General features: G+C 36.3%; 1 protein-coding gene across 1 annotated transcript in view; it reads right to left on the bottom strand.

Moving 5' to 3' along the window:
* LOC150075237 (fas apoptotic inhibitory molecule 1) overlaps positions 1-27,994 on the bottom strand; it is a 47,556-nt gene that overhangs the window by 12,183 nt on the left and 7,379 nt on the right. The window contains exons 2-3 of the mRNA XM_090388337.1: positions 12,760-12,905; positions 677-899 (exon numbers count right to left, since the gene is read on the bottom strand). Coding sequence (XP_090244463.1) covers positions 677-899; positions 12,760-12,870 — 334 coding nt within the window. The 5' untranslated portion in view covers positions 12,871-12,905. The remainder of the gene's footprint in view (positions 1-676; positions 900-12,759; positions 12,906-27,994) is intronic.

Raw genomic sequence — 27,994 nt, 5'->3', positions numbered from 1 at the left:
ATAATGAGAAGCCAATAATAATAATAATGAAGAATGGTTGTTATATTTTTTAGTTTTTATGTCTCACAGATGCCATACAAGAATGGGAGCTGAGATAAATACTATTGCTCACCTGGTGTCAGTTAAAAACAAATTTTTTGTTTCAGCCAAACAAAAAATATATATATATTTCTCTTAATTCACAGTATATCAAAGTGAGTGAAAACAGAAAATACTGCTGGGGAAGAAGGTACATGAAGGATTTAATTTCATCACCAATTAAAAAAAAAAGGAAAAATTTTAAAGTGGCAGCTGTCTGATTCCATATAGTAGCAGAGGGCTAATGGTCAACAGATATTTTAATGCATAATAGATTTTTCAAATAAGTCTAAAACCCTATGCCACTACTACCAGCTAAAAATGCTGAGCATTAGATTAAAATATGCAGCGATATTATCATCTTAATTTCAGATCCACTGTAATTCCATTAAGGAATTACAATGGACCTGAAATAAATAAGACGAACTCTTTATTGCCCAGTAAAGAGTGCTTATCTTATTTGATTTTCAAATATTTAATTGATAAAAAATTGTTATAATAATAAATACAGATTAAGCCAAACAAAAAAACTTCTAAGTTGATTAAATGAAAATTACTAATTTTTTGAGGTAAAAAAATTTCAGAAACAAAATTATACCTAATACTATTCTTGTGGATGCACCATCAGCATCTGTCAACCATGTCTTCATAACCTTTGACTGATTCTCCATAAATTTTTCCAGTTCTTTTCCATTAACTCTTAGGGTATATTCATACATGAAACCACTGAGTGCTTGAATGTTGATGATGCATTTGGCTTTTCCAATGTCAAACATTTCACTACCAACAAGCTTGAACATCCAATCTCTTCGTAAGATTTCCTATATATAAAATAATTAATAATAAATGTTTTATCATTAATCAGCAATAATAAATTAGTGAGCATAAACTTTTAACAACCTAATTACATAATGCACAGTCTAAATTATAATTTATTTTTTAGAATTAAAAATTACAAGGAACTTGAAGAAATGCTATCAAATGAGTCCCCTCTCCTCCCCCACCAAAAAAAAGTGAAGAAAATTAACAATGATGAAACTGGTAAAGACTACTTTTTTGGTTATACAAAATGAGGGTGTTGAATGCCCACATTTTAGGTCTTAATCAAAGAAGCAGCTGCATGGACTCCTATTTCTGGAAATACCTGATACAGTAACAAAAAAAAAAAAAAAAAAGAAAAAAAAAGTGATATATAAAAGAGAAACTTGAAAAAGAGGTGGACAATTATTAGCTGTGAGTGTAACTACTGGTAAGAAGTTACAGCAATTTGTGAAGAAATTTGAACAGGCAGCATCAGAACACTGCCTGAACATGGGGCATAACAATGGATACAAAAATATAGCTAGAGGCATTCTGTAATGGGGGTGAGGAAGATATACTAAATATTTAGCACCAGCTGCCTAGTTCCATCACTACAAATAGACAATTTGCCAGTGACCTGGAAAGCAAATTTGTATGGTTGGTTAGTGCATTATTCTGAGTTAAGCAATATGCAGTCACAAGTCTCATCAGTTCATCTGACCTCCATTTAGGCCTATTGAAGAGTATTAGTTTGTATAAAAAGCCTACTCCTAATAGCTTCTATGTTAATTCCCTGAATACTCATTTAGAATTTGTTGTTGGTAACTTCATTAAGTTGGCCTCACTGTACAGAATTAAAAAAAAACCAAAAAACTACTTTCTGAGACCACTGTAGTCTCCTTTACAAAAGCAAAAACCCTTCCCTTTACCGTTGATGGTAGCTACATCTTTACCGGAACTTGTGGTTTGGTCACTCACACACTAGCAAAACTTTTGTGAATTTACTGGATGACTTTGCTACAGCAGCATGTTAGAGAGGAGAGAAGAGATAGCAATATTCTAGATCTGATTAGCAGCAGCAATTCTTTATGGATTAAGAATCTGCACATAAAAAAACCACTAGGTACCAGTGATCAGTGTTTTGAGGTGGATTTATTTAGGGATGTAACCACCATCAAGGGTAAAGGGAAGGGTTTTTGTTTCTGAGACTACAGTGGTCTTAATATTTTTAAATTCTGTACAGTGGGACCAACTATTTATGTTACCAACAACAAATTATAAATGAGAAGTATTCAGGGTATTAATCATATAAGCTATTAGGCTTTTCATACCAACTAAGAAATACTTTTAAGATATAGGCCTAAATGGAGGTCAGATGAACTGATGAGACTAATGTCGGAGAAAAAAAAAATTCATGGGATGCATATAAATTATCAGGCTACAAGAAAGTCTATGGTAGATATAAACTGGTGACTGGAACCAGTCACTGGTTTAAACTGGTTTCTTTGTGACTGGAAAAACCAGTCACAAAGAAAGTTGGGCGAGCCAATGAAGATTACAAGAATTCACTGGCAAAGAAAGCCAAGAAAAGCAGCAAAAGACTTCTTTACTTATGTTAACAGTAGAAGGAAGGGGTTGAACCATATTTTTCCACTTGATGTCAATGGTTTAGCTGTTGATGAACCTGCTCAGGTTGCTGACAGGCTGAATAGGTATTTTAAATTTACATTCACACAAGTTTGTAAAAGAATGAGAAATTTACCTCAATATGATACGTAGAACATTTCTGTATGATACTTTCCAGAAATTAAAACGAATAATGTTACAATAAAAAATTAAATTGAAAACAATTAAAAACCAATTCAATGCAATTAAAATTAAGTAAAAAATTAACTAAAAGAATTTAACAAATTATGCAAAACAATTTTATAACGATAGTATAAACCAGAGCATTGCAGCTCTGGTTTATATTATCAAATTCACACACAAGGAATTCTTTAGAGAAATGGACACCAGAAGTTTATCAAACTAACAGGGAACTTGTAATATCTGAGAGGAAAGCAAGAGAAATTGTTGAAGTTAAACATAAGAAAAACAAGTGGGGTGGATGGCATCTATCCAATTATATTAAAGGGGGCAGTGAAGGATGTAAGCAAATCCTTAGCCATAATTATGAGAGTACCCTTGGATTCAGGGAGAGGTCCCCTTGGATTGAAGAAGTGCGAATGTATCCCCAATTCACAAAGTGGGATAAGGGTGACAGAAGTAATTACAGACCTGTTATTTTAACTACTGTTCCAGGAAAAAGCAATGGAATCACTGGTTAAAGAAGTAATGAAAAATCATATAGACATGGCTGAAATTATACTTCAGACACAGCATTTCTTTGTTAAGGGGAAATCTTGTCTGACCAGTTTGATTGGATACTACAATGTGGTCACAAAGTAACTGGATGCAAAAGTCATTTTGAAACCATATACAGTCGGTCCTCGTATAACACGTGTTTGCATTACACGAATTCGATCATACACGATTTATAAATAGGGGAACGTTATCTTATATAACACGAACCGAATTCGCTTATACACGATTCGCCTTTGTGTTTACAAGAAATGGCAGTCGAATGCGGAATCACCCCAACTGAACGCAACACGATAGGAACGAAGAAGATTCTGAAAATGTATTTATGTGTTTTATATCCGTGAAGGGGAAACACATTTCACCATAATAACGTAAAAACTAACACAATTCCAGCTATCGATATAATTGCAAATGCAATTAGATGGAGTTTACTACCAGTTTATAACAGATTCCACTAGCAGAAACGCAACTGGAAATTGTTTTTATTGTTTTATGGTAGTAACCCCCAGAAATGTGCTTTAGTAAAATGTGAGGTGTTAATAGTGTATCTCGGCCTTTACGGTGTTGTTTATTCAGTTGCTACACGCGCGCAGCTTTGTTTCTGTGTATCAAGCGTGCCACCTCGTTTGTAATTGTGCTTTATTCCCTAAAATTAGTAAAATACTTAAAAGGTGTGAAAAGGAAGCGTCCTGGCTAAGACACTGCAGATTCAAAGAGAAAAAAAAAAAAAAAAAAGAAGCAATATCAATAAACAGAGGCGGACTGGGTCAAAAATTCTTACCCGGGAAAATTTGTAGTGGCCTCATACTACGGTTTATGGCCAAAATCACACCGACCTCCGGCCCACCGTGGTTTCCCCCGTAAGGCTTATGGCCAGTCCGCTTCTGTCGATAGAGAAAAAATATGAAATTGTGAAACGCTTTGAGCGAAATGAAAGACCATGTGTGATATTGCACGTGCTACAGACCTAAATGAGGCAACGCGGAGAATTACAAAGAATGCAGAGAAAATAAAAACAACTTTCATAGCGGGAACAACTCAAAGTGTAATTAAAATCCATCAGATTAAGACACAAAGAATTGGAAGAGATGGAACGGCTGTCATCTCTTTGGATAGAAAATCAAACAAAAAGCAAGTTTGCTTACGATAGAAGCAAAAGCATTAGCAATATTTTATTACGACTTACGTATTATAATTTATACTTACGTATTATAAAATACGTAAGTATTTTATTACGACTATTTTATTTAATATAATAAATTTTTTACGAATAAAATACGTATTTTATCCGTAAAAAATACTTTTTTAGTATTAAAAATACTAAAAATACTTTATTATAATATAATATTATTTTTATTACGTATTTTAATCGTTATAAAATACGTAAGTATTTTATAACGATTAAAATTACCCGATGATTTATTGTGTTTTGTAATGTTTTGGTTCCAAATGTGTGTTCAATCTTGGGTGGTCGGCACCTAACCCTACTTTTCCCATAGGGCCTGTTGTTTATATTGCACGATTTTGCATTGCACGAGGGTTTCTAGGAACGCAACTATCGTGCTATACGAGGACAGACTGTACTTGGTTTTCAGGAAAGCTTTTGATATTTTTTTTCACATAAAAGACTGCTGTACAAATTGGAGCAGTATGGCATTAAGGGCAAGTTGCTGCTATGGATAAAGGGATGTCTGAGCAGGAGAAGACAGCGTGGTAATCAATGGACACTGCTCTTGGTGGACTAATATTATTGGAGTCCCATAGAATTTGGTGCTGGCCCAATTGTGTTTTCTATATTTATTAATGATACTGAACAAGGCATATCAAGCTTAATGTCGAAGTTTTCAGATGATATAAAGGTTAATGGCAGTATGCTACTGCAGCAGGATCTAGAAAAGTTAGGCAGGTAGGCTGAGAAATGTTGATTTTAGGAGCAATAGCAACTAAGGCCAAATTGCTCCATGTATACTGCCTGTAAATTGCCCGTGTTCTGGAGTCAATTTTCTGTTTGCTGGATGAAAAACCAGAGTTTCTGGTAGAAAAAACCATGCTGCCCACACCAGAGACTGACTATTCAGCCACACTGCGATAAAGGCCCATAAAAATTCCTTATGTCATTGAGGGGATTTGAACTCTAGTCTTTTCCACCCGGTGCGGGGAAGGACAGCAATCCTACCAGCTGTGCTACCCATGAGGGCATCTGAGAAATGGCATTTGAAGTTTAACATTGACAAATGCAAATTACTGCATATGGGTAGCAGTAATCCCAATGTAATGTACCAACCTGTGTGGTACTACATTCAGGGTAGCAGAAAATGAAAGCCCTGAGGGTAATTGTGCAGTCAGATATGAAGTTCTGGGCCATGCAAACAGGCTGCCTGAACAGCTTCATGGAGTTTTGTCAATGATATGCAGGAATTTTGGTAGCAGGGATAAGGTAATTATCCCATAGTATAAGGCAATCATCAGGTTGCCTTATACAGACTTGTGTGCACCATCTTGTGCATACAGGTCTGGAGACTTCATGTTAGGTAGGATGTAGAGCTGCTGGAACGACGAGATTGGCAAGTGGAACAAAGGAATGCTCTTGCCAAGTAGTTTCAGTTCTGAAAGTTGCAGTATCTGGAAACTAGGCACCTGTGAGGCAATCCGATTGGGGTTTTTAAGGCTTTAAATGGATTGCACGAGCTCAATGCCAAAGGAATTCTACCTCTTGCTCAGACCACACACGAGGGGGCATATATTCAAGATGAGGAAGGATGGTTGCAGAATAGATATACAGAAGTCTGCCTTTAGCCAGCTGGTGGTTGATTTTTTGAGCAAACTCCCATCTGTTGTTGTAGTTCAGCAGTTCCCAACCTTTTCTAACTTGCGAACCCCTTTCAACATATTTTTATCGCAAACCATTAAGCTTATCTTCTCTGAAATCGTAAAATAGTACTGAATTTTTATTATAAAATATTTCCAGTACTACATTTTTATAAGTGATATTGTGTAATAATATAATATTATTATTAAGTACCTATACATAACAATGGTTTTTGAAAATGGAAAAAAAAAAAAAAAAAAACAACCCGTATGGAAAACATTTATTTAATACAATATACTATAAGATAGTTTTGTATGAAGCACGGGACTATGCTTAAGTTTCACTATTGAACTGATCAGCACTTTGCACCATGTTTTGTTTGTACCGAACTGTCCAAGTCAATAATTGGCATCATTTTAATTGTATCTCATATTGTGAATACCTTCACAACAAGTAGCAGAGGTATTGCACTGCTCTGAATAAGTAACGCTTCACCAGTGGAGAAGATTAATATCTTCAATTAAAAAACGATGCCGATTGTTTACTTGGACAATTCACTACAAACAAAACATGGTGCAAAGTTTCACTATTGAATGGGTCAGTGCAAAGGCACTGACCCATTCAATAGTGAAACTTAGGCATAGTCCCATGCCTCATGCAAAATAATTGCCTTAGTTTATACTATTACACACCATCAGACATCTCTCATTTTGTGAACTTCTACTTCATAACTCTGTTGTTACTACTGCAACACCAGGGTACCTGCCCACCCACCAATGAGAAGCCAATCACCTTCAAAACGGTGCTGTCTAGCTGGTGATATCTGCCGAATAAGTAACATTAGTCTTCTCCGCTAGTGAAGTTTACTTATTCAAAGCAGTGCAATACTTTGGCCACTCATTGTGAAGATATTCACAATATCAGATACAATTAAAACAATGTCAAATTATCGACTTGGGACAGTTCACTACGAACAATACATGGTGCAAAGGTACTGACCTGTTCAATACTGTAAGGTAGTAAACTAATTATAAGGAATTGTGTGAGATGTGGTTTCTTTTTATAACTGTTTTACTACAGTTCACAAGCCACCTGACTACTTTGTACAATCAGAAGGTTCAAGATTTTTGGGTTATAATGTCATTTACTACTTTTCTAAATTCATGTTAAAAACAATTTAATAACGTATAATGTTCAAATTCAAACCATATGGTACACCACAGCAACTAGCAATGTTTACCAGAGTTTGTCTGATAAGTAACTAATGGTGCGATATATATCAGCAAGTTTGCACCCAATCCCCCCACTAACATCCTATCATGCATGCTCGCTATGTAAGGGCTCATGGCCCAAACCACAACTAAATATAAATTTTGAACTAAACCAAATAAATTAAAATTCAACTATTTTGTAGTTTACAAAAATATACCAATGTAAATCTAAGCAGACGCCATTACAGAATTTCTAATGCGACCTCACCTGAAACACTTTTGCGAACCCCCAGTTGGGAATCAATGTTGTAGCTGATAGTTCAAATATATTGAAGTAAGAACTAGAAAAACTATTGGAGGGAATGGATAGGTGAAATGAGAATTTTTTTTTTTTTTTTTTTTTTTGGATGATGCTGTATAAGCTTGCTTTCTTGCATTTTTTTTTTTTTTTAGAAAACCCAAACACAAGAGGTAATAGAACCAATAGTACTTAGTATAGTGCATGGATCAGAGGTTGAGAAGATGAAAGAAGATATTTGTTGACATTAGACTTGAACTTCTGTAGACTGTAATTTTCAGGAAATACCTATGAAGGAAGGTTGATCCAGAAATTAGCAGTTGAATGAATAAACGAAGAAGATGAAAAGTTGGTTCTGCGAGTGGGTGGTGGCACATGTTCGGACTATTTTAAAAGAGAAAGCAGGAATTAAAAAAGCCAATTCAGAATAAAAAAAAAAAAGTGCCCATGGAAGTATCTGTAGAAAAGGCATGCAGCAGAAACAGAAAGTCTATGAGACAGCAAGTGGAGAGACTGTTACCGTGGTGTCATTAATTAACCTAACTGCCCTCTTCTGAATGGAATCTAGAAGCCTGAGAAAGGTTTTGGGGGCACCGCCCCAGATGTGGGAACAATATTCCATGGTAAGGCACATTTGTGATTTATACGGAGTGAACAGCTGTTTGGGAGAAAGGTAACGCCGAGAGCGAAAGAGAAAACCAACTTTTTTAGGTGCAGAGGAAGCAATATTTGTAATGTGCTTGTGCCAAGAGAGATTAGAAGTCAGGGTAATCCCCAAAAGAGATATATCATTTTGCCTAGAATTCGGAGTGTCACCAAAGATAAGCATAGGAGCAGAAGAATCCTTTTTGCGAGATATAAGACATGGCTGAGTTTTAGAAGGATTGAAAACTAAGTTGTCTTTGCCCCACTGGAGAATTACCTGAAGATCAGCATTTAAGGAATTGGTAGTGGATATTCAAGACGAAGCTGAATGAGCAGGAAAAGGTTTCTCAAAATGGAAAGTGGAATGCAATGTGCTATCATCGGCAAAACTATGGGTAGGATTTCCAGTCAATGGAAGAAGGTCATTAATATACAAGAGGAAAAAAGGGTGGGGGGGAAAGAAGTGAACTTTGGGGAACATCAGCATTAGTGGAAGTTAGAATATACAGAGCCATCTGCCATCACCCTCAGTGAGAGGTCAGAGAGAAAACTGGATAACCAATTACAAAAAACAGTTGGCAAACCATCAGATGGAAGCTTGTTCAGAAGACCTTTATGTCAAACATGATCAAAAGCCTTTGAGATGTCAAGAACAACTGCTTGTGTTTCACCGAACTTTTCCATTGAATTCTTCCATAAATGGGTAACATAAGCCAGAATGTCACCTGTGGATCAACACTGATGGAATCCATACTAGCTATCATTGATCAGATGGAAGGTTTCTAGATAGTTTAAGAATTGGTGGTTAATTGGTTTCTCCATTACTTTAGGAGTAGAAGTGATTACAATGGCACAATACTTGGATGGGAGGAATTTGTCACTCTTTTTTGGAACTGGCTGGATATGAGCAAATTTCCAAGCAGAAAGAAAAACACCTTTGGAATAAAAAATTGAAAAAAGGTGGCAAAGAACAGCAGTAAGTTCAGGAGCACAGATTTTGAGAACATGTGGAGAAATACCATCAGGACCTGGAGCTTTCTTAGCTCCAAGATTTGTCAAAATCCTGACATCCTTTTGACAGAAGACTACAGGAGGCATTAATGGAATGTACTGGGAATGGTGGGAGGTGTTTTACCAAGATAATTAATACATGAGTTGGAAGAAAAATGAGATCCTAGAAGATCAGCTTTATCCTTGGCTGAACTGACAACATAACCATCAGGTTTTGACAGAGGTGGGAGCAGAGATGGGCAAAAGTTGTGGCCAATAGCTTTGGCAAGAGACCAGAATGCTCGGCTATCATTAGGGCGGGCAAGAAGCAAGTTTTCTACTCTTAGCCTGTTCAAAATCTAGTTTGGACTGATTAATAACTGCTTTAAAATTGTTGCGAGCTCTGGCGTAGGCAGAAAATGAAACTGAAGAATTGGAAACAAGCCAATTATGATATGCAACATTCTTTTTTTGAACAGCCTTAGCACATTTATTGGAAAACCAAGGTTTAGATAAAGGATGAGATTTTAAGGTGGAGTGTGGAATAAAGGATTCCATTCCTACAAGAATAATTTCACTGACACAATCTGAGCAAGTTTTGAAATCAGGAGTTTTGAAACAGTAATCTGACCAAGGAAAAGAAATCTCGCAGGTCATCCCATTTTGCATTCTTATAATGCAAACGTCATGAGGTTGGGAATAGCCATGAAATAAAGGTTCCATTGGAGAAGAGACAATCACCAAGTTGTGATCTGAGGTGCCTAAAGGACAACTCACCTCGACTGTGTATTTAGGGTTGTTTGTGAGAAAAAGGTCAAGGGTGTTGTTGGCTGTGTGATTAGCACTGTCTGGTATTCTGGTAGGTAAATGAATCTGTGCGAGGTTCAGTTTCATTTAGTTTAGTTTAGTTTATTCAGCAATTAACTAAATCACTATCCGTTAAGTTAACATATCAGGAACCTTGCCAAATCCATCCTCAGACCACATAGGCTTTCTTTTTTTTTTGGACAGAAAGAAAAAAAAAACCAAATTCCTGTTATGTAAAAATTAATATTAAAATTAAAAATCCAATTAACGATAAAATTAATTATCCACTTAGAATACAAAACTTGTAGTCGATAATTAATTTTATCATTAATTGTTAAGTGCATTTTTAATTTTAATGTAATAAAAATTTGGTTTATTCTTTTTTCTTTCTGTCCTTAAAAAACAGCTTATGTATGGTCTGAAGATGGGTTCTGGCAAAGTTCCCGAAATGTTACATTAATGTACAGCTAGGCCTCACATAACACGAGTTCGATTAACGCGATATTCAGTTAACGCTATTTGAAAAATGATACCACTTTTCACGATGCAAATTTCCAGTTAACACAATCTTTTTTTTTTTTTTTTTATGCAATAGTTGGAAAAAGATTTGAATCGTGTGTTAAGCTTACCGCGAGTCGTACGGTCAATAAACAAACGTTTGCCTGCTGCCCGCCCCGGTGTGTTCCATCAACCATCGGAAGAAGATGTGTTTGTCTCCTGCTAATAAAGTCAATGCAGACTTGCATTTAAAAATTCAAATTTTTAAATGAGCCAGATGAAAATGTTGCCGCAAAGGAGATAATGGTAAAAGAATTAGATGAAATCTTTCGTATTGCATAGAACCTCTAACAAAAGGTTTGATGTTCTCTGCGATATTTATTTCACCAGGGCCCAGAGAAGATTGTTGTCGGCTATCAGAAATTGATTGATGAAAAGAGAAAGTCAACACTGTTCAAATATTTCCGCAACAGTAATTTCTTCATTGTGTATTTTATGTCAGAGGTTCCCAAAGTTTCTCAGTTCATGGTGCCTTTAATGTCTCAGTAATTTTTGTAAGGCACACCCAGACCAAAAGAAATACCTAACAGTTTCGTTTAGTAGTTAGGTCCAAACAACTTAATAAGAAATACTGAAACTGTGAACTACCTCAAGCTAGTGGTTCGCGCGGTGCCCGACAGATGTCGAGTATCGCCGTGTTTCTCTCGAAAATTTAAAATATTCTGTGGCGCACAGTTTAAGAACCGCTGTTTTATGCAATAAACATTTAATTCCATAATTATTTTCATTATCTTTTACATTATATACAGTTAAAGTTATTTAAAAAAGGTATTTTTAAAATTCTTTATGGACATTCCAGAAGGTCAAGGACCAATTATAATTTTTCCTATTGGTTATTATATTCAATTAATGCATTTCCATTTTGCGCGATGCGCTTGCGGGACGAATTAATCGCGTTAATCGAGGCCCGCCTGTATAGTGATTTAGTTAATAGATAAATAAACTAAAATTAATATTCACATGGTATAAGAGTGGTCATTATAGAAATTTATATTCTATATTAAATTTGTTTTGAATGACTGTTCATTGCTATTTATTCAAGTAAAGTGTTTTTTTTTTTTTTTTGCATATACCAATTGTAAGTGAATTGTTGAGGCCAATTTTTTTATTTACCAATAATTTCCAGTCCCAATGATGCTCATTATAGAAAGTGTAAGTGAAAGGTAGGTGGGGCACCAGAGATAATGATGCATCCAGGAAGAGTATTAGTTGTATGGTGCAAGGAAACTAGGCTTTTGCTGCATTGAAAAACACACCTATTTGACTTCCGCCTCATCTATTCAGCTGAGCTTTGAATTTCCCCAAGTTGTCAGCCTCCACCACCCACAAAGGCAACTTATTCCAATAATTAACACTCACTGGCTAAAAGAAAACTTCCTATAATCCATTCTAACCCCCCCCCCCCCAGAGTAGGTCATGACTTTCATCATCTGATCATGATACAGAGATTATTTCACGTATATTGCACCAAGATACCACTGCATAATCTTAGTTGGACTGTCAGCTGTTCATTTATCTGGTGAAAGCTCTACAACAAGATTAAATTCCTGTTGTTGCTGGCATCTCATAGATGCCATGTGGGAATGGGAATTGCCTAGAAGAAAGATAGATACTTTTGCTTGCCTGGCATCCATTAAATTCCGAGCAAAAAAAAAAAAAAAAAAAAGTCCCATAATCCACAGTATAGCAAAATGAAAACACGTTATAACCAGGTAGAGAATATTTGTCGGGCAAAGTTACACAAGAGGATTTCATTTTATTTGCAAATTAGAAAAAAAATAATAATAATTAAAAACAAAGCATTTATCACATTCCATATTAGAAGAATGGTTAAAAATCAATCACCATACTATTAATTTTGAACTTTCTTACTGAGAAGTGGAACTGAAATTTCCACTACTATCACGATAAAAAAAATATCTGAGAATATTTTTACAAAAATTACCTTAATTTAATGCTGCCATTGGGATTTTCTAACTTTGCCTACACGCACAATATTTATATGTATTAAAAAGTTTTCCACAGCTTCTTTATGAATGTTATCAGAAAGAATTTCTAGCTATGAAACAAATTCTAAATGTTGGTAGACTATGAAGTACATGAATATCCAGAAAGAAAACAAGGTGTGTGAAAATATGCAAATTCCTGTTATTTATTGCATGTAATATCAACTTGAAAAATAAAAAGTATAATTTCCTTACCTTACCATCTACTCGTATAACTCTTTTACCAGAAGCAGTCCCATGCTCAAATTCAACACAATGAACTTTATCACTGAGGGGAACTTCCCAAACTGCTACCAAATCTGACATTTTATTTCCATTTACAGATCAATTCAGTGTAAGATCTATGAATAAATAAAACCACAGAAAGCATTTACTGTAGTTGAAAGTTTAATACAGTTATTCAACAGTAAAAAGATTCAAATTCAAGAACGAACACACACACACACACTTTTCTTTATGATACCTTTAGGTGACTGTCATAAACAGAATAGGTTTCACTGGAAAATATTTAGTTGACTCTTCAAAATATTAGTGGACTAATATTTTGAAGTGTGATTTGAAGTGATCAAGTGTGAGATTAGTATTAGCAAAGGCACATGATGCAAGAAAGCAAGCTTATATAGCAACAGCCAAAAAAAAAGAAAAAAAAAAAACAACCCCTTCTCATTTCACCCATCCACTCACTCCAAATGTATGTCTAGTTCTGCCTTGAATCTATTTAAGCTATCAACTTCTACAACAACAGATGGAAGTTTGTTCCAGCAATCAACCACTCGCTGGCTAAAGGCAAACTTCTACACATCTATCCTACAACTGTCTTTCCTCAAATTTGAATTTATGCCCTCTCAGGTGATTATTCTGAGCAAGAGGAAGAATCCCATCAGCATTGGGCATGCTCAAACCATTCAAGGCTTTATACACCTCAATCAGATCACTTCACAGGTGCCTAGTCTCCAGACGCAGTAATTTACAAAACTTAAGCCTTTCTTCATAAGAGCAACATGTTCTCAGCAGCATATTCATTTGCACGGACTGTGGTTCAAGCATGCATGACAGATAGGCATGGTTAATTATTGTATTTATCATCAAAAAATTATTAATTGTAAACTCCTGTAACTAATGGTTATACTGAAGTATAAACTGAAAAAAAAATTTTTAAACATTCACAAAGTTTTATAAGACTGGTTGTGGGTTTGACAACATTATGTGCATCAGCATATTCAGTCTGTATGTGCGTGTGCACACACACACACACACACACACACACAAATATAGATAGGAACTGATTTGCATACAATACTCATACAACAATAGCATGCTGTACAAGCTGACTCAATAGCTTATTAGGGCCTTATCCCTAAGGAGACTGGCTAAACTCCTGATTGAAGCAGCCTTTTCTTTCAACGTTTACTGCAGTTCTAATGGATTCAAAACAGAAAATCTGAAAATGGCAATGTTAAACACCTACAGGAAAAAAAGGATTAAGTTCTTGGCTTTCAAGATATAAACTCCTGTAACTAATGGTTATACTGAAGTATAAACTGGAAAAAAAAACAAAACATTTTTTTAAACATATTCACATGAATGATTACATTTACCAAGTTGTAAAAGACTGGTTGTGTGTTTGACAAAATTATGTGCATCAGCATATTCAGTCCACACACACAATATTTTAGTGCTGCATTAATATACTTTTTTATACATACTGACTTGTCACTGATTCTGCCAGGTGCATTAGCATTAGTAGAGGCATTTGATGCAAGAAAGCAAGCTTATGCAGCATCAGCCAAAAAAAAAAAAAAAAAAAACCCACTTCCACTTCACCCCTCTGTTCGTTCAAAATACCTGTCCAGCTGAGCCTTAAACTTATTTAGGCTATCAACCTCCACACCACAAGGGATGGGAGTCTGTTCCACCAACCAACCACCCGCTGGCTAAAGGCAAATTTCCGCACGTCTATCCTACATCTGTCTTTCCTCAATTTGAATTTATGCCCTCTCAGGTGATTTTTCTGAGCTAGAGGAAGAATCCGATCAGCATAATGAGTAGAAGTCTTAAGATTTTCTGAGCATAGAATTTTTGGAATAAATTAACTCTATGCACATGAAAATTTTGCCAGTTAACTGCACTGCAGTAGGAAAAACTAACTGTATTCCATAATTTGACCACTGACCCACAGTACCTCAATGGATACCTCACACATAGGAATAAAAGTTAAGTTAATACATAAATTTAAGACTTCACTATGTATGCAGGGTACCTTTGTACCACTGTTGAAATTTCCCAGCTGTGTTTTCTATTGGTGGGATGATGGTCATATAGCTAGATTGTAACATAGACAAAATTAAAAAAAAATTCTGATTACAAATAATATTTTCTTTAGTAATTTACATGATACAGAATAATTCCGAGCCAATAGCATTAGCTCTAACATTTGACTATGGCAACAGCAAATGAGATTTACATACAACTAAGTGATTGACAGCAGGCTAATGAACTAGGTAGGATATGGAAATGTTTTCCATTGGTGCATATAATATACACAATTGCAAAACAAGTATAGGTTCAGTGAATAACTGAGCCCAACCCATGATGGGGAAAGTATAAGAGTATGAAGTCACTAAAAATATTAACAAATAAATAAAAATTTAAGGGTCTCAAAAACTTAACTGAAAATAAACAAAGCACAACTTTTTCAGTATGCACACAAATATAAAAGTTCTCAACCATTAATCAGCAAATATAGCATTTTTAAACAAAATATCTTCATACACAACCTCATAATGGTAATGTTAAGTTATTAAAAAAATCGCCACGATTTAAAAAAAAAAAAAAAAAAAAAAAACATGCAGATCCTTTAAAACTATTAAAACTATGAAAATTTTTAAAATAATACTAAATAAAATAAAAACTAACAAAATGTTAAAATAATTTATGCTACCTTACATGAAAAATTATCACTGGTTTAATGAACCAATAAATGTTCTAATGGGCTTATAAAAATTATTTGGAAATAAACTTTGAACCACCATTTTTCCTTGAATTCATTTCTTCCTTGAATTTATTCAAACCACTCACTTCCACAACAGATGGAAACTCATTCCAACAATCAACCACTCACTGGCTGAAGGCAAACTTCCATGCATATATCATGCAACCTTCCTTCCTCAACTTGAATTTATGCCCCCTCTGTGTAGTCTCAGCAAGAGGCAGAATGCCATAAACATTTAGCTAACTCAATCCACCCAAGGCCTTAAACACCTCCAATTAGATCTCTCAAAAGGTGCCTAGCCTCAAGATGCTGCAATTTGTAGAACTGAAGCCTGTCTTGGTAAGAGCACCCTTTTGTTCCCTTCACTGCACTCATCCCAGCAATTCTACATCTTAAAAGTGAGGCCTCTAGACCTGTATACAGTACTTGAGATGTGGCCTAACCATGGTCTTGTACAAAGGGATTATGACCTCCTTATCCCTGCTAGCAGTTTCTATATCCATTGACAAAACTCCACAAGTTGTCCTGACAGTCTGTCTGCACTGCTCAGAGAATTTCATTATCTGACTACACAATTACTCCCAATCTTTTTCATTTTCCACTTCCCTGAGTGTAGTACTACTCAGTTGGTATGTTAATCAGGGATTACTGCTACCCATATGCAGTAGCTTGTATTTGTCAATGTTACACTTCAATTGCCATTTCTCAGCCCATTGACCTAATTTTCCTAGATCCTGTTGCAGTAGCATACTGTCATTAACCACCCTGCCAACCTCTTTATCATCTGCAAACTTACATTAATTAAGCCTGATATACTTTCATCAATATCATTCATAAATACAGAAAACAATGGACCCTGCAACAATCCCTGGGGGACTCCACTAATAACATTAGTCTATGAAGAGCAGTGTCCATTGATTACCACTCTGTCTTCTCCCACTAAACCATCCCTTTATCCATAGCAATAATACCCATAATGCTACACTGCTCATTTGTATAGTAGTATTTTTTTGTGCAAAAGTATCAAAAATCTTTCTGAAATCCAAGTTTATGATATCAAAATTATTTTTTGCATTCAGTTTCTTGGTCTCTTCATCACAGTATCCAATCAGATTTGTTAAGGATAGTCATGTCTGTCAAGACTATCCTTAACAAATCCATGCTCTGACCGCAGTATACTTGCATTCCTGTTTAGATGGTCCTGATTTACTTCTTTAACCAGTGACTATTATTTTCTTGGAACAGACGTAAAGCTAAACAGGTTTGTAATTACAACGTGCTTAGGACTGCCAGATCTCTTCATAAAAACCAGACATATTCCAGGGTTGCTTAACAACAAATTCCTGTTTTTGCTGAATTCACGTAAATTACTTCAAATTAAATGTTTTCAAAGCATAAAGGAATATCAGTTTCAAACAGGTAGTCATTTTTTTTTAAGTGGATTAAGGTTTAGGGTTTTACACTAAGTCTGTCATTTTCAAATGAGTATTTCTAATGTTTCATTCTGGTACAAACATTAATGATAGTTATGCCAATAATAGCAAGATTAAACTTATATTTGAAAATTTTAATGCTCTTATGTGACAGGACACTAAGCATGACCTGACATTCCAGATGTTTGTCACATCTAAGAGAGAAGTTGATCTTTCAGCCAAATACTTAGGGAATTAACAGGCAAATAACTCAAATTAGCATGCAGGAGTTGAGGGTTGATGAAATTACAGCTAGAGTAAAAGAGGAAGTGCCTTCATAACTTTCTGAAAAAAGTCTAACTAAAAACAGGAAGATAGATAAATCTTTATTGTCGTGCAGTCCAGTACATACAGCATAACAACCCATCACGGCAAAAAATCACTAGGGGTTAGTATGCTCAAACTTGAATTACGTAAAATAATTATAGAATCAGTGACAGTGCCATACAATAATGAAAGAAATAACAAAAGAATGATACACAGCAAAAATGATGTATCTAACACATGTCAATTTACAGATTATGATCTGCATGTAGCAACATCACAAATGCAGAGCATGCAGGGCTTTTATAAATTCATATCTGTATTTTTTGTTCTTAAATCAAGGTGGGGAAGTCAGCATCTGTTCTATTTAGAGATGGAAGCATCTTCTTCAGAAGAAAGCAGTCAGTTAGTGCAAGCCTGTATAGTAGGCAGCTAATGTAGATGTTGCTTGGAGGGATAGCTAAGGGATCCTCCAGGAGTAGACATCCCAGATATTGGGGGGAAATGATATCTCGCCAGTGAGTAGTTTGACAGTGAAAACTAACCTCTTCTCCGTGGTCAAGGACTCCATTCTTCTGATCCAAAGCACTTTTGCCATAGCAGTAATTATAGTGACAGGGGGCTCAAGATGCAGCTTGGCACTGTCCCATTTCAGGAACCAGTATTCAGCAATGTACATTGCTTAAGGTTGGAAGGTGCAGCTAAGGCCATATTTCTGTTCCATAGAGAATGACAGAGTAGGCTATGGAGATGAGAAATCTCTTAAGAATGGTTAGTTCTTGAATATGTACTAACTGCTGCTTTGGGATCCACCAGGGATGAGCAAGTTCAGCATTGATTTTGCCAATCTGAATGACATCTGATGGTCAAATAAAACTCCTAAATCAGTGTGAAAGCATTTTGGGTACAGCAACCTCTCTGAATGAAACGTTCAGTTGTGTTAGCACAGGTTTAAAGTTGTAAGCTTCCTGTGCAGACTTCTCTGGATTTATTCCAAAGTTGAATTCTGCCATATAAAATTTAAGGTCTCCAAGTCGTGAATTTATCTTATTTGAAAGCTGTACTGTGTTGTCACCTAGCTTAACTTGTGTCAGCAGTTGAAGGTCATTTCGTATAGCACAGTAGACCATCTCTGGAGGAGGCGCCTCCGTAGCCAGGTGGGAAGGAGCAGCAGTGCGTAGCACACTCTTCTTGATTAGACCGGGGTTCGAGCCCGTCACCACCAAATACGGAGGATGCGGAGAGGTCAGGGAATGACCACCGCATATCTCGGAGCAATATGGCCTTAGTTGCTAATGCTCCTAAAAACAAATAACAAACAAACATCTCTGGAGGTGACATAAGGCACAATGATAGTGGTAAACAGAACAACATATAAGATGTACCAAAAGAGGACTTGCCGATCTCTATGCAAAACAAGCATTCTCTATCAGAGCAGAAATTCAATGAAGCATAGTATGACTCTGGATGTGAAAATGGTCTTTGAGGAGGTGCAAGGCAGGAACTGACACAGCATCAAAGGCTGCACTAAGATCCAGATATGCGATTGCAAGTGTTGCTTTTTGTTCTAATGCTGACAGGATCAATTCAGTGGTAGCTGCCAAGTTTGTGATTTGTTTAGTCAGAATGATTTGGAGAGTTAATGTATGTGTAGCAAGGCCTTTTCAAGTATTTTTAACAGAACTGGTTTAGACCAGTCTAAACTGATGGTGTGCATGGCAAACTGGTTCTTCTGGACTGGATGAACTCTGTACACTTTTCATAGCAGTGAGAAATAATGATGGGTGAGGCATCTATCATAGATCAAGAGGGGAGGGCCAACAATATATGTGCTCAAACAATTCACCATAAGTTGTGGAATACCTTCCCCTCTGGTAGTGGCTGGAAGAGCATTGATGGCTTGAATTTAACTACTGTTCCATGATTTGGATGATTGCTAGAACATCTGAATGGTGCACATCACATTTTCAAACATAGACAATAAGTTTAATATGCTTTCTTCAATATCATTAATAAATATTGAAAACAGTAAGTACAGGCCAACCATTGAACCAACCACGAAACTCTACTAATAATTTTTTTTTTTAAATTAACTAGATTATTTTTATACCAGTATTTAAAGAAAGTACAAGCGGTAAGAATATTTTTGACCACATCATTAATAATGAATGCAGATCATCAGCGAGCTTAAAGAACAGGAACCACTGGCAGGAATGATCATGCAATCATCAGTTGGAACAAGGGAGTTGTTGCAGTAGTTAAAAGTAAAGGCATGGGTTTTAACTTCAATGAGAAGAATTTGACAGTTTAAGGCCCTATATGGCATCTCTTAATTGGATGGATTGCCAAATGATGCCAAAGACATTTGAATTATGGTATACTTTTAAAGCAAAAATCACAGAAGCCATGAATTCATACACATCATTAAGAAAATATTTCAGGAGGATGCTGAGATGCATGACTGAAGAGCTGGCTGGTCAAATGGAGCGGAAAAAGAAAGCATGGAGTAGTTAAGCTGGTGCAGCATAAGCCCCAGGCTTCCTTGCACTATATGGCTAGTAATAATAGTTGATCTGTAATAGTACCACAAATAAGGTTAGAGAGACCAAGGAATTTTTCATGTATGAGAATACAAAGAAGAAACCTAATCAGATCAGACCCTTGCATACTGGGTGTGGAAATGGCTTAGATAACCCAGCTGATATTGCAGATGAATTGAATAGGTACCTTGCATCAATCTTTACTGATAAAAGACCCTTCATGCTGAGAAGAGGCATGTGCAAGTAAGGCTGAGCCATATGAAATTAATGATTTCATAATTACAAATGACTGTTTATTAGAAAAACTTGAGCATAAAAAGGTGACATGTTTAAGGTTTGACATGTAAAAGCAAGTAAAGCTCCTGGATTTGATGACACATACGTGGTAGTTTTCAGGAATACCCAAGGAGTGTATTGAACTGTTGAGGTTAATTATGAGGGAATCTTTGTAGCTGGGGGAGATTCCTTTAGATTGGAAAAGTGCCAACGTATCGCCAAAGCATAAAGGCAGTTCAAAGAGTGAAGTCTGACTTCAGTGGTAAGGAAAATCTTAGAGGCAATGATTAAGAGTGCAATCCAGGGACATTTAGATAGATATGGCATTCTGAAGGACACACAACATGGGGTTTTGTTAAGGGAAAATCATGTTTAACAAATTTAGGCTATTCTGACAGTTACTCATAAGCTGAATGTAAGGAACAATTAAAGTTTATTGTATTTTAGCAAGGCATTGTACTTTAGCAAAACTAAGATATGCTTGTTATTGTTCATTGTACCAAAGCAACCAAGGCATCTAATTAAATTGTCTGTAAATTATATATACTCTGTGGCCGGTTTGTCTGGATGAAAACCAGAGTTTTTCATGGTGTGAAAAAAGCCCTTAATTCCTCCCACTGACATGGAATTTGAACACTGCCATTTCCACATGATGGAAATGTAGTGATCATGATCACCCTGCTACCTGCAAAGCAGAAAATTTCAGTTTACACACCACTACAACCATCCAGTAGTAAGGGAGTTTACATTCTATTTTGAGCATAGTGACTTTGTTCTCCAATAAACTTCCTCTGAATTTGAATAAAACTGATCCAGTCTTGCAATTTCTTGCTATTCCCCTGAAAAACTCATGGAGAATAGTATCTCAAATTTTAGTTTGCATTTGTATAGAGGCAAATGAATGCAATGAAGCCAGGATTATTCAGCATTAACCTTAAACATGTCACCTAGTTATTTCCAGGTATCCATATAACCCTTCTTTAGATTTGCATAAACTCACATATTCTACAAGGTTGGGTTTTGGTCCAATTATCTGACCAACTATTTGGTCCAATAGTTAAACTTTTTGGTTAAAAGAGAATTGTCATATCTGGTTTGCAACTAATTCTCCTTAACTACATGTCCTCCAGTTTTTGTTATTAAATAATGGTGAATATGTTTTTGTCTCTCACCTGTGAGAGACAAAAACCTATCACCATTATTTAATTTTACAGCTTTCAAAGTGTTAACCTTGAGCAAGTTTCCCCTCTCTCAACTTCACAAACCACAGAACTGGAAGCTACCAATAACTAAATCTTGCTTCTATTCATTGCACCTTTTATAGAAGGTCCACATCTTTCCTGAAATGGGAGCTCCATACCTGTATAAAATAGTCAAGGAGTGTTCTAATGAAAGCTTTACACAGGCTGATCACTTAATTTGTGGAATGGACTTACCTTAATTTCAATTTTTGTTACCGTAGTCTGCCAGTGTTCTTTTTTTTGGAAAAAATCTCTTTTGGAATGTATAACATTTGCCCCATTGATGAGCCCACAGATTTTTCATTTTGTTTAACATGCATGTACCACTTGAAAACTGCACTATTATTATTGGTAGTAGTAGTAGAAGCAGCAGTAGTATACTGCCAAATGAAGCAAACTTTTATAACATCAGAAAAAAAAAAAAAAAAAAAAAAAAAAAACACTACCCACCTCATCTGTCAACCCCCTCTAATAACATGTCTACTTTCTTCCTGAAATTTATTAAAGCTACACTTCACAGCACAACAGATGATAGTTCCAACAATCAATTACTCTTTAGCTGAAAGCAAAATTTTGCACATTTATCCTACAGCCATTGTTTTTAAATGTTAGTTTATATTTCCTTATCTTCATCATCATTAAGTTCACTCAATCCATTTAAAGCCTTAAGCACTTCAATCTGGTCTCACAAGTACTTAGTTTTCAAGCACTGCAAATTGCAGAACAGAAATCTTTTGCAGTAAGAGTACCCCTCTGTGTTCTTCACTAATCTGGTTGCTCTTCCTGCACCTGTTCCAAGAGATCCACATCTTCCTTAAAATGAGGCTTCCAGACCTGTATGCAGTACTTAAAATGGGATCTAACCATTGCCTTATATAATGGGATAATCACCTCCTTGTGTTTCCTGGCAAAGTTCCCATATATCATTGACAGAACCCACATAAGCTGTTCTAGCAGAGAGGCTGCTATAAAAGCTCGTTGGGGTCCCGCCAATAATATATAGGAACATTGCTAGCAGTAGGCGCAGTGCTAGGGTTTTGTTGCCCCTAGGCAGAAATGAATTTGGCACCCTTCAGACACTTTTATTAAATATTATCTATATAACATTGGTACATTGGTGTAAATACACCATAGTTTACTCATAAATTTAACTACATAAGTAGTGTAATGGCATTGTTTGATTTTATCTCACATTGTGGCTACCTTCACAATGAGATACCAGATATTGCACTACTTTGAATAAATAACGCTTCTCTAGTATAGGAGACTACTGTTATTTATTCTCATTGGGCACCACCACCCATACATGTTTCAGAGCTCGTTGGCTCACTCATCGGTGGATGGGCAGTTACCCTCATAATGCAGACATGCCATCACGGTTGCGAAGTTAATTCCACAATATGAGAGAATCCAAATGGTGAAGATAATGATAATATTTTTAAGACTAAATGCACAAGGCATAATGTTCTGGGTTGAGAATAACTATATAATATTGGTGTAAATACACTATAGTTTACCCATAAATTTAACTACATAAGTAGTGTAATGGCATCATTTGATTACAACAATCTATTAACAGAGCGGTACTCAATGGACACTGTTCTTCATGGACAAATGTTATTAGTGGAGTTCCACAGGGTTCGGTGCTGGGCCCATTGTTGTTTTGTGTATTCATCAATGACATTGATGAAGGTATAACAGGATTAATGTCCAAGTTTGCAGATGATACAAAGGTTGGCAGCGTTATTAACAACAGTAAAGACACTATGCTACTCCAACTGGGTCTAGATAAGTTGGACAAATGGGCTGAGAAGTGGCAACTAAAGTTTAACATTGACAAATGTAAAGTACTGCATATGGGTAGCAATAACCCAAGAGAAACGTGTATGGTACTACACTCAGGGAAGTGGAAAGTGAAAAAGACCCAGGGGTAATTGTGCAGTCAAATATGAAGTTTGCTGAACAGTGCAAATGGGCTGCCAGAGCAGGTCATGGAGTCTTGTCAATGATATATAGGAATTTTGCTAAAAGGGACGTGATTATCCCGTTGTATAAGGCAATGGTCAGGCCACACCTTCAGTACTGTGTAGAGGTCTGGAGGCCTCATTTTAGGAAGGGTGTAGAGTTGCTAGAACGAGTATAGAGAAGAGCAACGAGATTGGTGAGAGGAACAAAGGGTGCATTCACCAAGAGAGGCTTAAGTTATGCAAGTTGCAGCATCTGGAGACTAGGCACCTGCAAGGTGATCTGATTGAGGTGTACAAGGCCTTGGATGGTTTGAGCAGGCTCGATGCTGATGGGATACTTCCGCTTGCTCAGATTAAGAACCTGAGAGGACATAGATTCAAATTGAGGAAAAACAGTTGTAGAATAGATGTGTGGAAGTTTGCCTTCAGCCAGCGGGTAGTTGATTGCTGGAAGACTTCCATCTGTTATGGAAGTTGATAGCTTAAATAATTTAATGTTGAACTAGACAAACATTTGTCTAATTTTAACAATTCTACAGAAGTTACTGTAGAATTATTAAAATTAGGAGGAAGAGACATGACATAGAAACTGGCAAGATTGTTCACAAAATGCATTAGAAAAGGTGTGATGCCTAAGGAGTGGAATAATGCAATCACAGTTTTGCTGCATAAGAAAGGAGATAAATCAGAAATTGGAAATTATAGACCAATTAGCTTGTTATCCCACATCTACAAGTTGTTCACAAGGGTCATTACTAACAGATTAGAAAGAATAGGATTCTCAACTATGGATCACCTTCACGTAATATCACAGATAATGGACAAAGCAAAAGAATATAAAAAACCATTATGACCTGGCATTTGTGGATTATGAAAAGGCATTTGACTCAATACAGCATAAGGCAATGTTTCAGGCACTGGAAAGACAAGCCATATATACCCCATATATTATGATTTTGAAGAAAATATATGAGAATGCTACCTCCTTTATTATTAAACAACAATGGAGAACAGTGTCCATTGAGTACGATAACACAGAGATATTCTGTGTGTTATGGAGCATGTGTGTTATCAGACACTCAGTCTAAAACACTGATGGATCCAATATCTTTCTATTACAGAAGATTTAGGAAGAAGTCCGGTTGGCCTGCCTCCCTAAAATCCACTCATGCACACCTTCTCGATGGTAAGCCCTGTTACGTCACTTAGGTGGCAACGAACGTGTAGAGTGGTTCTCTTCAAGACGCCTGGTCAGCGTGAAGAGGAAAAGATCAAACCCTCCAGTATATGACAGCATGACGAAACAAATGGCCCTCAGTCCCCAGCAGCTTTCACTCCCCCTCTTACGACAGCGAGAGGATCAGAATGGAAGCAGAGGGTGCTAAGAATCTCTGGGTACGACCAGACTGCCATGCACAGAAACTGAAATTGGCCTGTTACAACGTAAGATCACTCATCGGTGAAGACAGGATATTAGAGCTAGAAAAGGAATTAGAAAATGTGAATTGGAATATCATTAGTTTGGCTGAAACAAGAAGAAATTAATCACTTATAAGTTTATCAAGTGGAAATCTGCTGTACACCAATTGAAACAGTGAAAGGAGTGAAGGTGGAGTTGGGTTTCTGGTCCATAAAGATTTAAAACACAACATTTTGGAATTCAAAAGTATATCACCAAGGGTGTCCAGACTAATACTCAAGATTTCTAAGAGGTACAATCTAAAGGTTATAATGATTTATGCACCAACATCGAGCCAAGATAATGAAGAGGTTGAAGAAATGTACACCGAAATTGAGTCTTCTAGATGAGCAGAAAACCCACTACACTATTATTATGGGGGACTTCAATGCTAAGGTTGGAAAAAGACAAAACAACACAGAAAGGGATACTATAGGAAATTTTGGAATTGGTGAAAGAAATGAAAGAGGTGAAAGACGTGGAATTTGCAGAATCTCAAGGATTGTCAGTAATGAACACTTTTATCAAGAAAAGGGTGAACAGAAAGTGGACATGGAAGAGTCCAAATGGATTAACAACTAATGAAATCGACTTCATCCTCACTAACACAAAATATATCGTGAATGATGTTACCATCCTGAATAAGGTAAATGTTGGAAATGATCACAGAATGGTAAGAGGTACACTTGATACAGACGTAGGAAAGGAAAAAACTGACTCGAGTAAATAATACAAAGGTCTTTGAGATAACAGAAGAGGAGAAAAATCAGTATGTACTGGAACTTAAGAACAAGTTTGAGCTTCTGCAGACTGTTCAGGACCAAGATATCGATGAGGAATACTACAACTTTCTGAAAGTGATAAAGCCCAAGAAACCTATAGGGAAAAAGAAATCCAAGGAAGAAAAAATTAGTCAATAAACACTCGTTACGATGAACCGAAGGCAACAAATGAAGAGCAAGATAAACATTGACAGGGAGAAAATTGAGTATATTGAGTTATGCAAAGCCATTAGAAAGAGACTGAAGAAAAGTAGAACAAACATTAAGGGAAAACAAAGGACTTAAATCAGCAGCCATGAGCAGTAATACAGAAAGATAAATGATACTGAAACTGAAGAATAACAATGGTGTACTTATAAATAGCAGAGAAGGCATAATTCAAATAGCAGAAGGCTACTATAGAGAATTATACAAGGAGCGAGGAAATGATGCCAGCAGTGGGGAAGATGGATCGCAAATCAGCAACACATACGACATACCCGATATTCTTCCTGATGAGGTAGAACATGCATTGAAGAAAATGAAGAATCATAAAGCCCTGGGGGAAGATGAAGTTACTGTAGAGTTGTTAAAATTGGGAGGAAGAGACATTACACAAAAACTGGCAAGGCTCTTCACAAAGTGTATTAGAAAAGGTGTGACACCTAAGGAGTAGAATAATGCAATCATAGTTTTGCTGCATAAGAAAGGAGATAAATCAGGAATTGGAAATTATAGACCAATTAGCTTGTTATCCCACATTTACAAGTTGTTCACAAGGGTTATTACTAACAGATTAGAAAGAATACTTGATAAGAATCAACCAAAAGAGCAAGCTGGCTTTAGGACAGGATTCTCAACTATGGATCACCTTCACGTAATATCACAGCTAATGGAGAAAGCAAATGAACGTAAAACACCTGGCATCTGTGGATTATGAAAAGGCATTTGACTCCATACAGCATAAGTCAATGTTTCAGGCACTGGAAAGACAAGGCATATATATATATATATATATATATATTATGATTTTGAAGAAAATATGAGAATGCTACCTCCTTTATTAGACTAGACAAAGACCGTAGGAATTTTAAAATCGAGAAAGGAGTTCGACAAGGAGACAATATCTCCGAAGCTGTTTACTGCTGCCCTTGAGGAAGCTTTCAGAAGATTAGACTGGTCCCAGAAAGGAGTCAATGTGAATGGAGAGTACCTAAACCATTTACGATTTGCAAATGACATTGTGGTCATAAGACACGATCCCAAAGAATTAGAGGAAAATCTTAATCAGTTATGCACAGTTAGTACGGATTTTGGACTAAAGATGAATATGGCTAAAACAAAAATAATGATTGGTTGGTTGGTTGGTTTTGTTTTTATTGGCGCATTAGCTACTGAGGCTATAATGCAAAAGTGATGATGAACAAGTATGCCACAGAAAGGGAAATAATGATTGAAGGAGCAGTAATTGAAAAGGTGGAGTCATATACTTATCTGGGACAAGTTATTAGCTGTAATAATGATAAATGACTGTAATTCAAGAGAAGAATAAATTTTGGATGCATAGCATTCAGGAAATATAGTCACATACTGAAGAGCAATATCCCAGTTTGTCTGAAATGTAAAATAATGAACCAATGTTATACTCCCCACCATGACTTATGGAAGTGAAACTTGGGCACTGACCAAAAAAATGGAAGAGAAGCTGAGAACTACACAGCAAAGAATGGAACGAATTATATTGGGAATCAGACTGTTAGATAAGAAGAGAAACACGTGGATTAGGCAGCAAACTCAAGTAAAGGACATTCTTATCAAAACTAAAGAACTAAAATGGTCTTGAGCAGGACACATATCTCGAAGACATGATAACAGATGGACTAAGAAAATAATAGAATGGTACCCAAGAGAAACTAGAAGAAAAGCTGGAAGACAATAGCGGAGATGGATAGATGAAATTCATGAGTTTGTGGGAATGGCCATTGAACAAAACAGCAGGAAGTGGAAAGTTGCTGGAGAGGCCTTCATCCTGCAGTGGATTGAAAATGGCTGATGATGATGATATCAAAACTAAAGAATTAAAATGGTCTTGGGCAGGACACATAGCTCGAAGACATGATGACAGATGGACTAAGAAAATAACAGAATGGTACCCAAGAGGAGCTGGAAGACAACGACGGAGATGGGCAGATGAAATTCATGAGTACGTGGGTGGTAAATGGATGGCCATTTCACAACACAATAGAAACTGGAAAGTTGCTGGAGAGGCTTTTATCCTGCTGTGGATTGACAATGGCTGATGATGATGATAGACAAACATTTGGAGTGACCAGATGGGTGAAATGGAAAGGAGTTTTTTTTTTTTTGTTGGCTGATGCTATATAAGCTGGCTTTCTTGCATCCTATGCCTCAAATAATGCTAATTTTAATTTAAAATTTTTTCTCAAGGTAAGTAATT

This window comes from Mastigoproctus giganteus, chromosome 14 (assembly GCF_048544385.1).
Source record: "Mastigoproctus giganteus isolate SK-2022 chromosome 14, ASM4854438v1, whole genome shotgun sequence".
Lineage (NCBI taxonomy): Eukaryota > Metazoa > Arthropoda > Arachnida > Uropygi > Thelyphonidae > Mastigoproctus > Mastigoproctus giganteus.
Note: the sequence above shows the minus strand (reverse complement) of the source record. Positions and strands in the feature narration are given on the sequence as shown.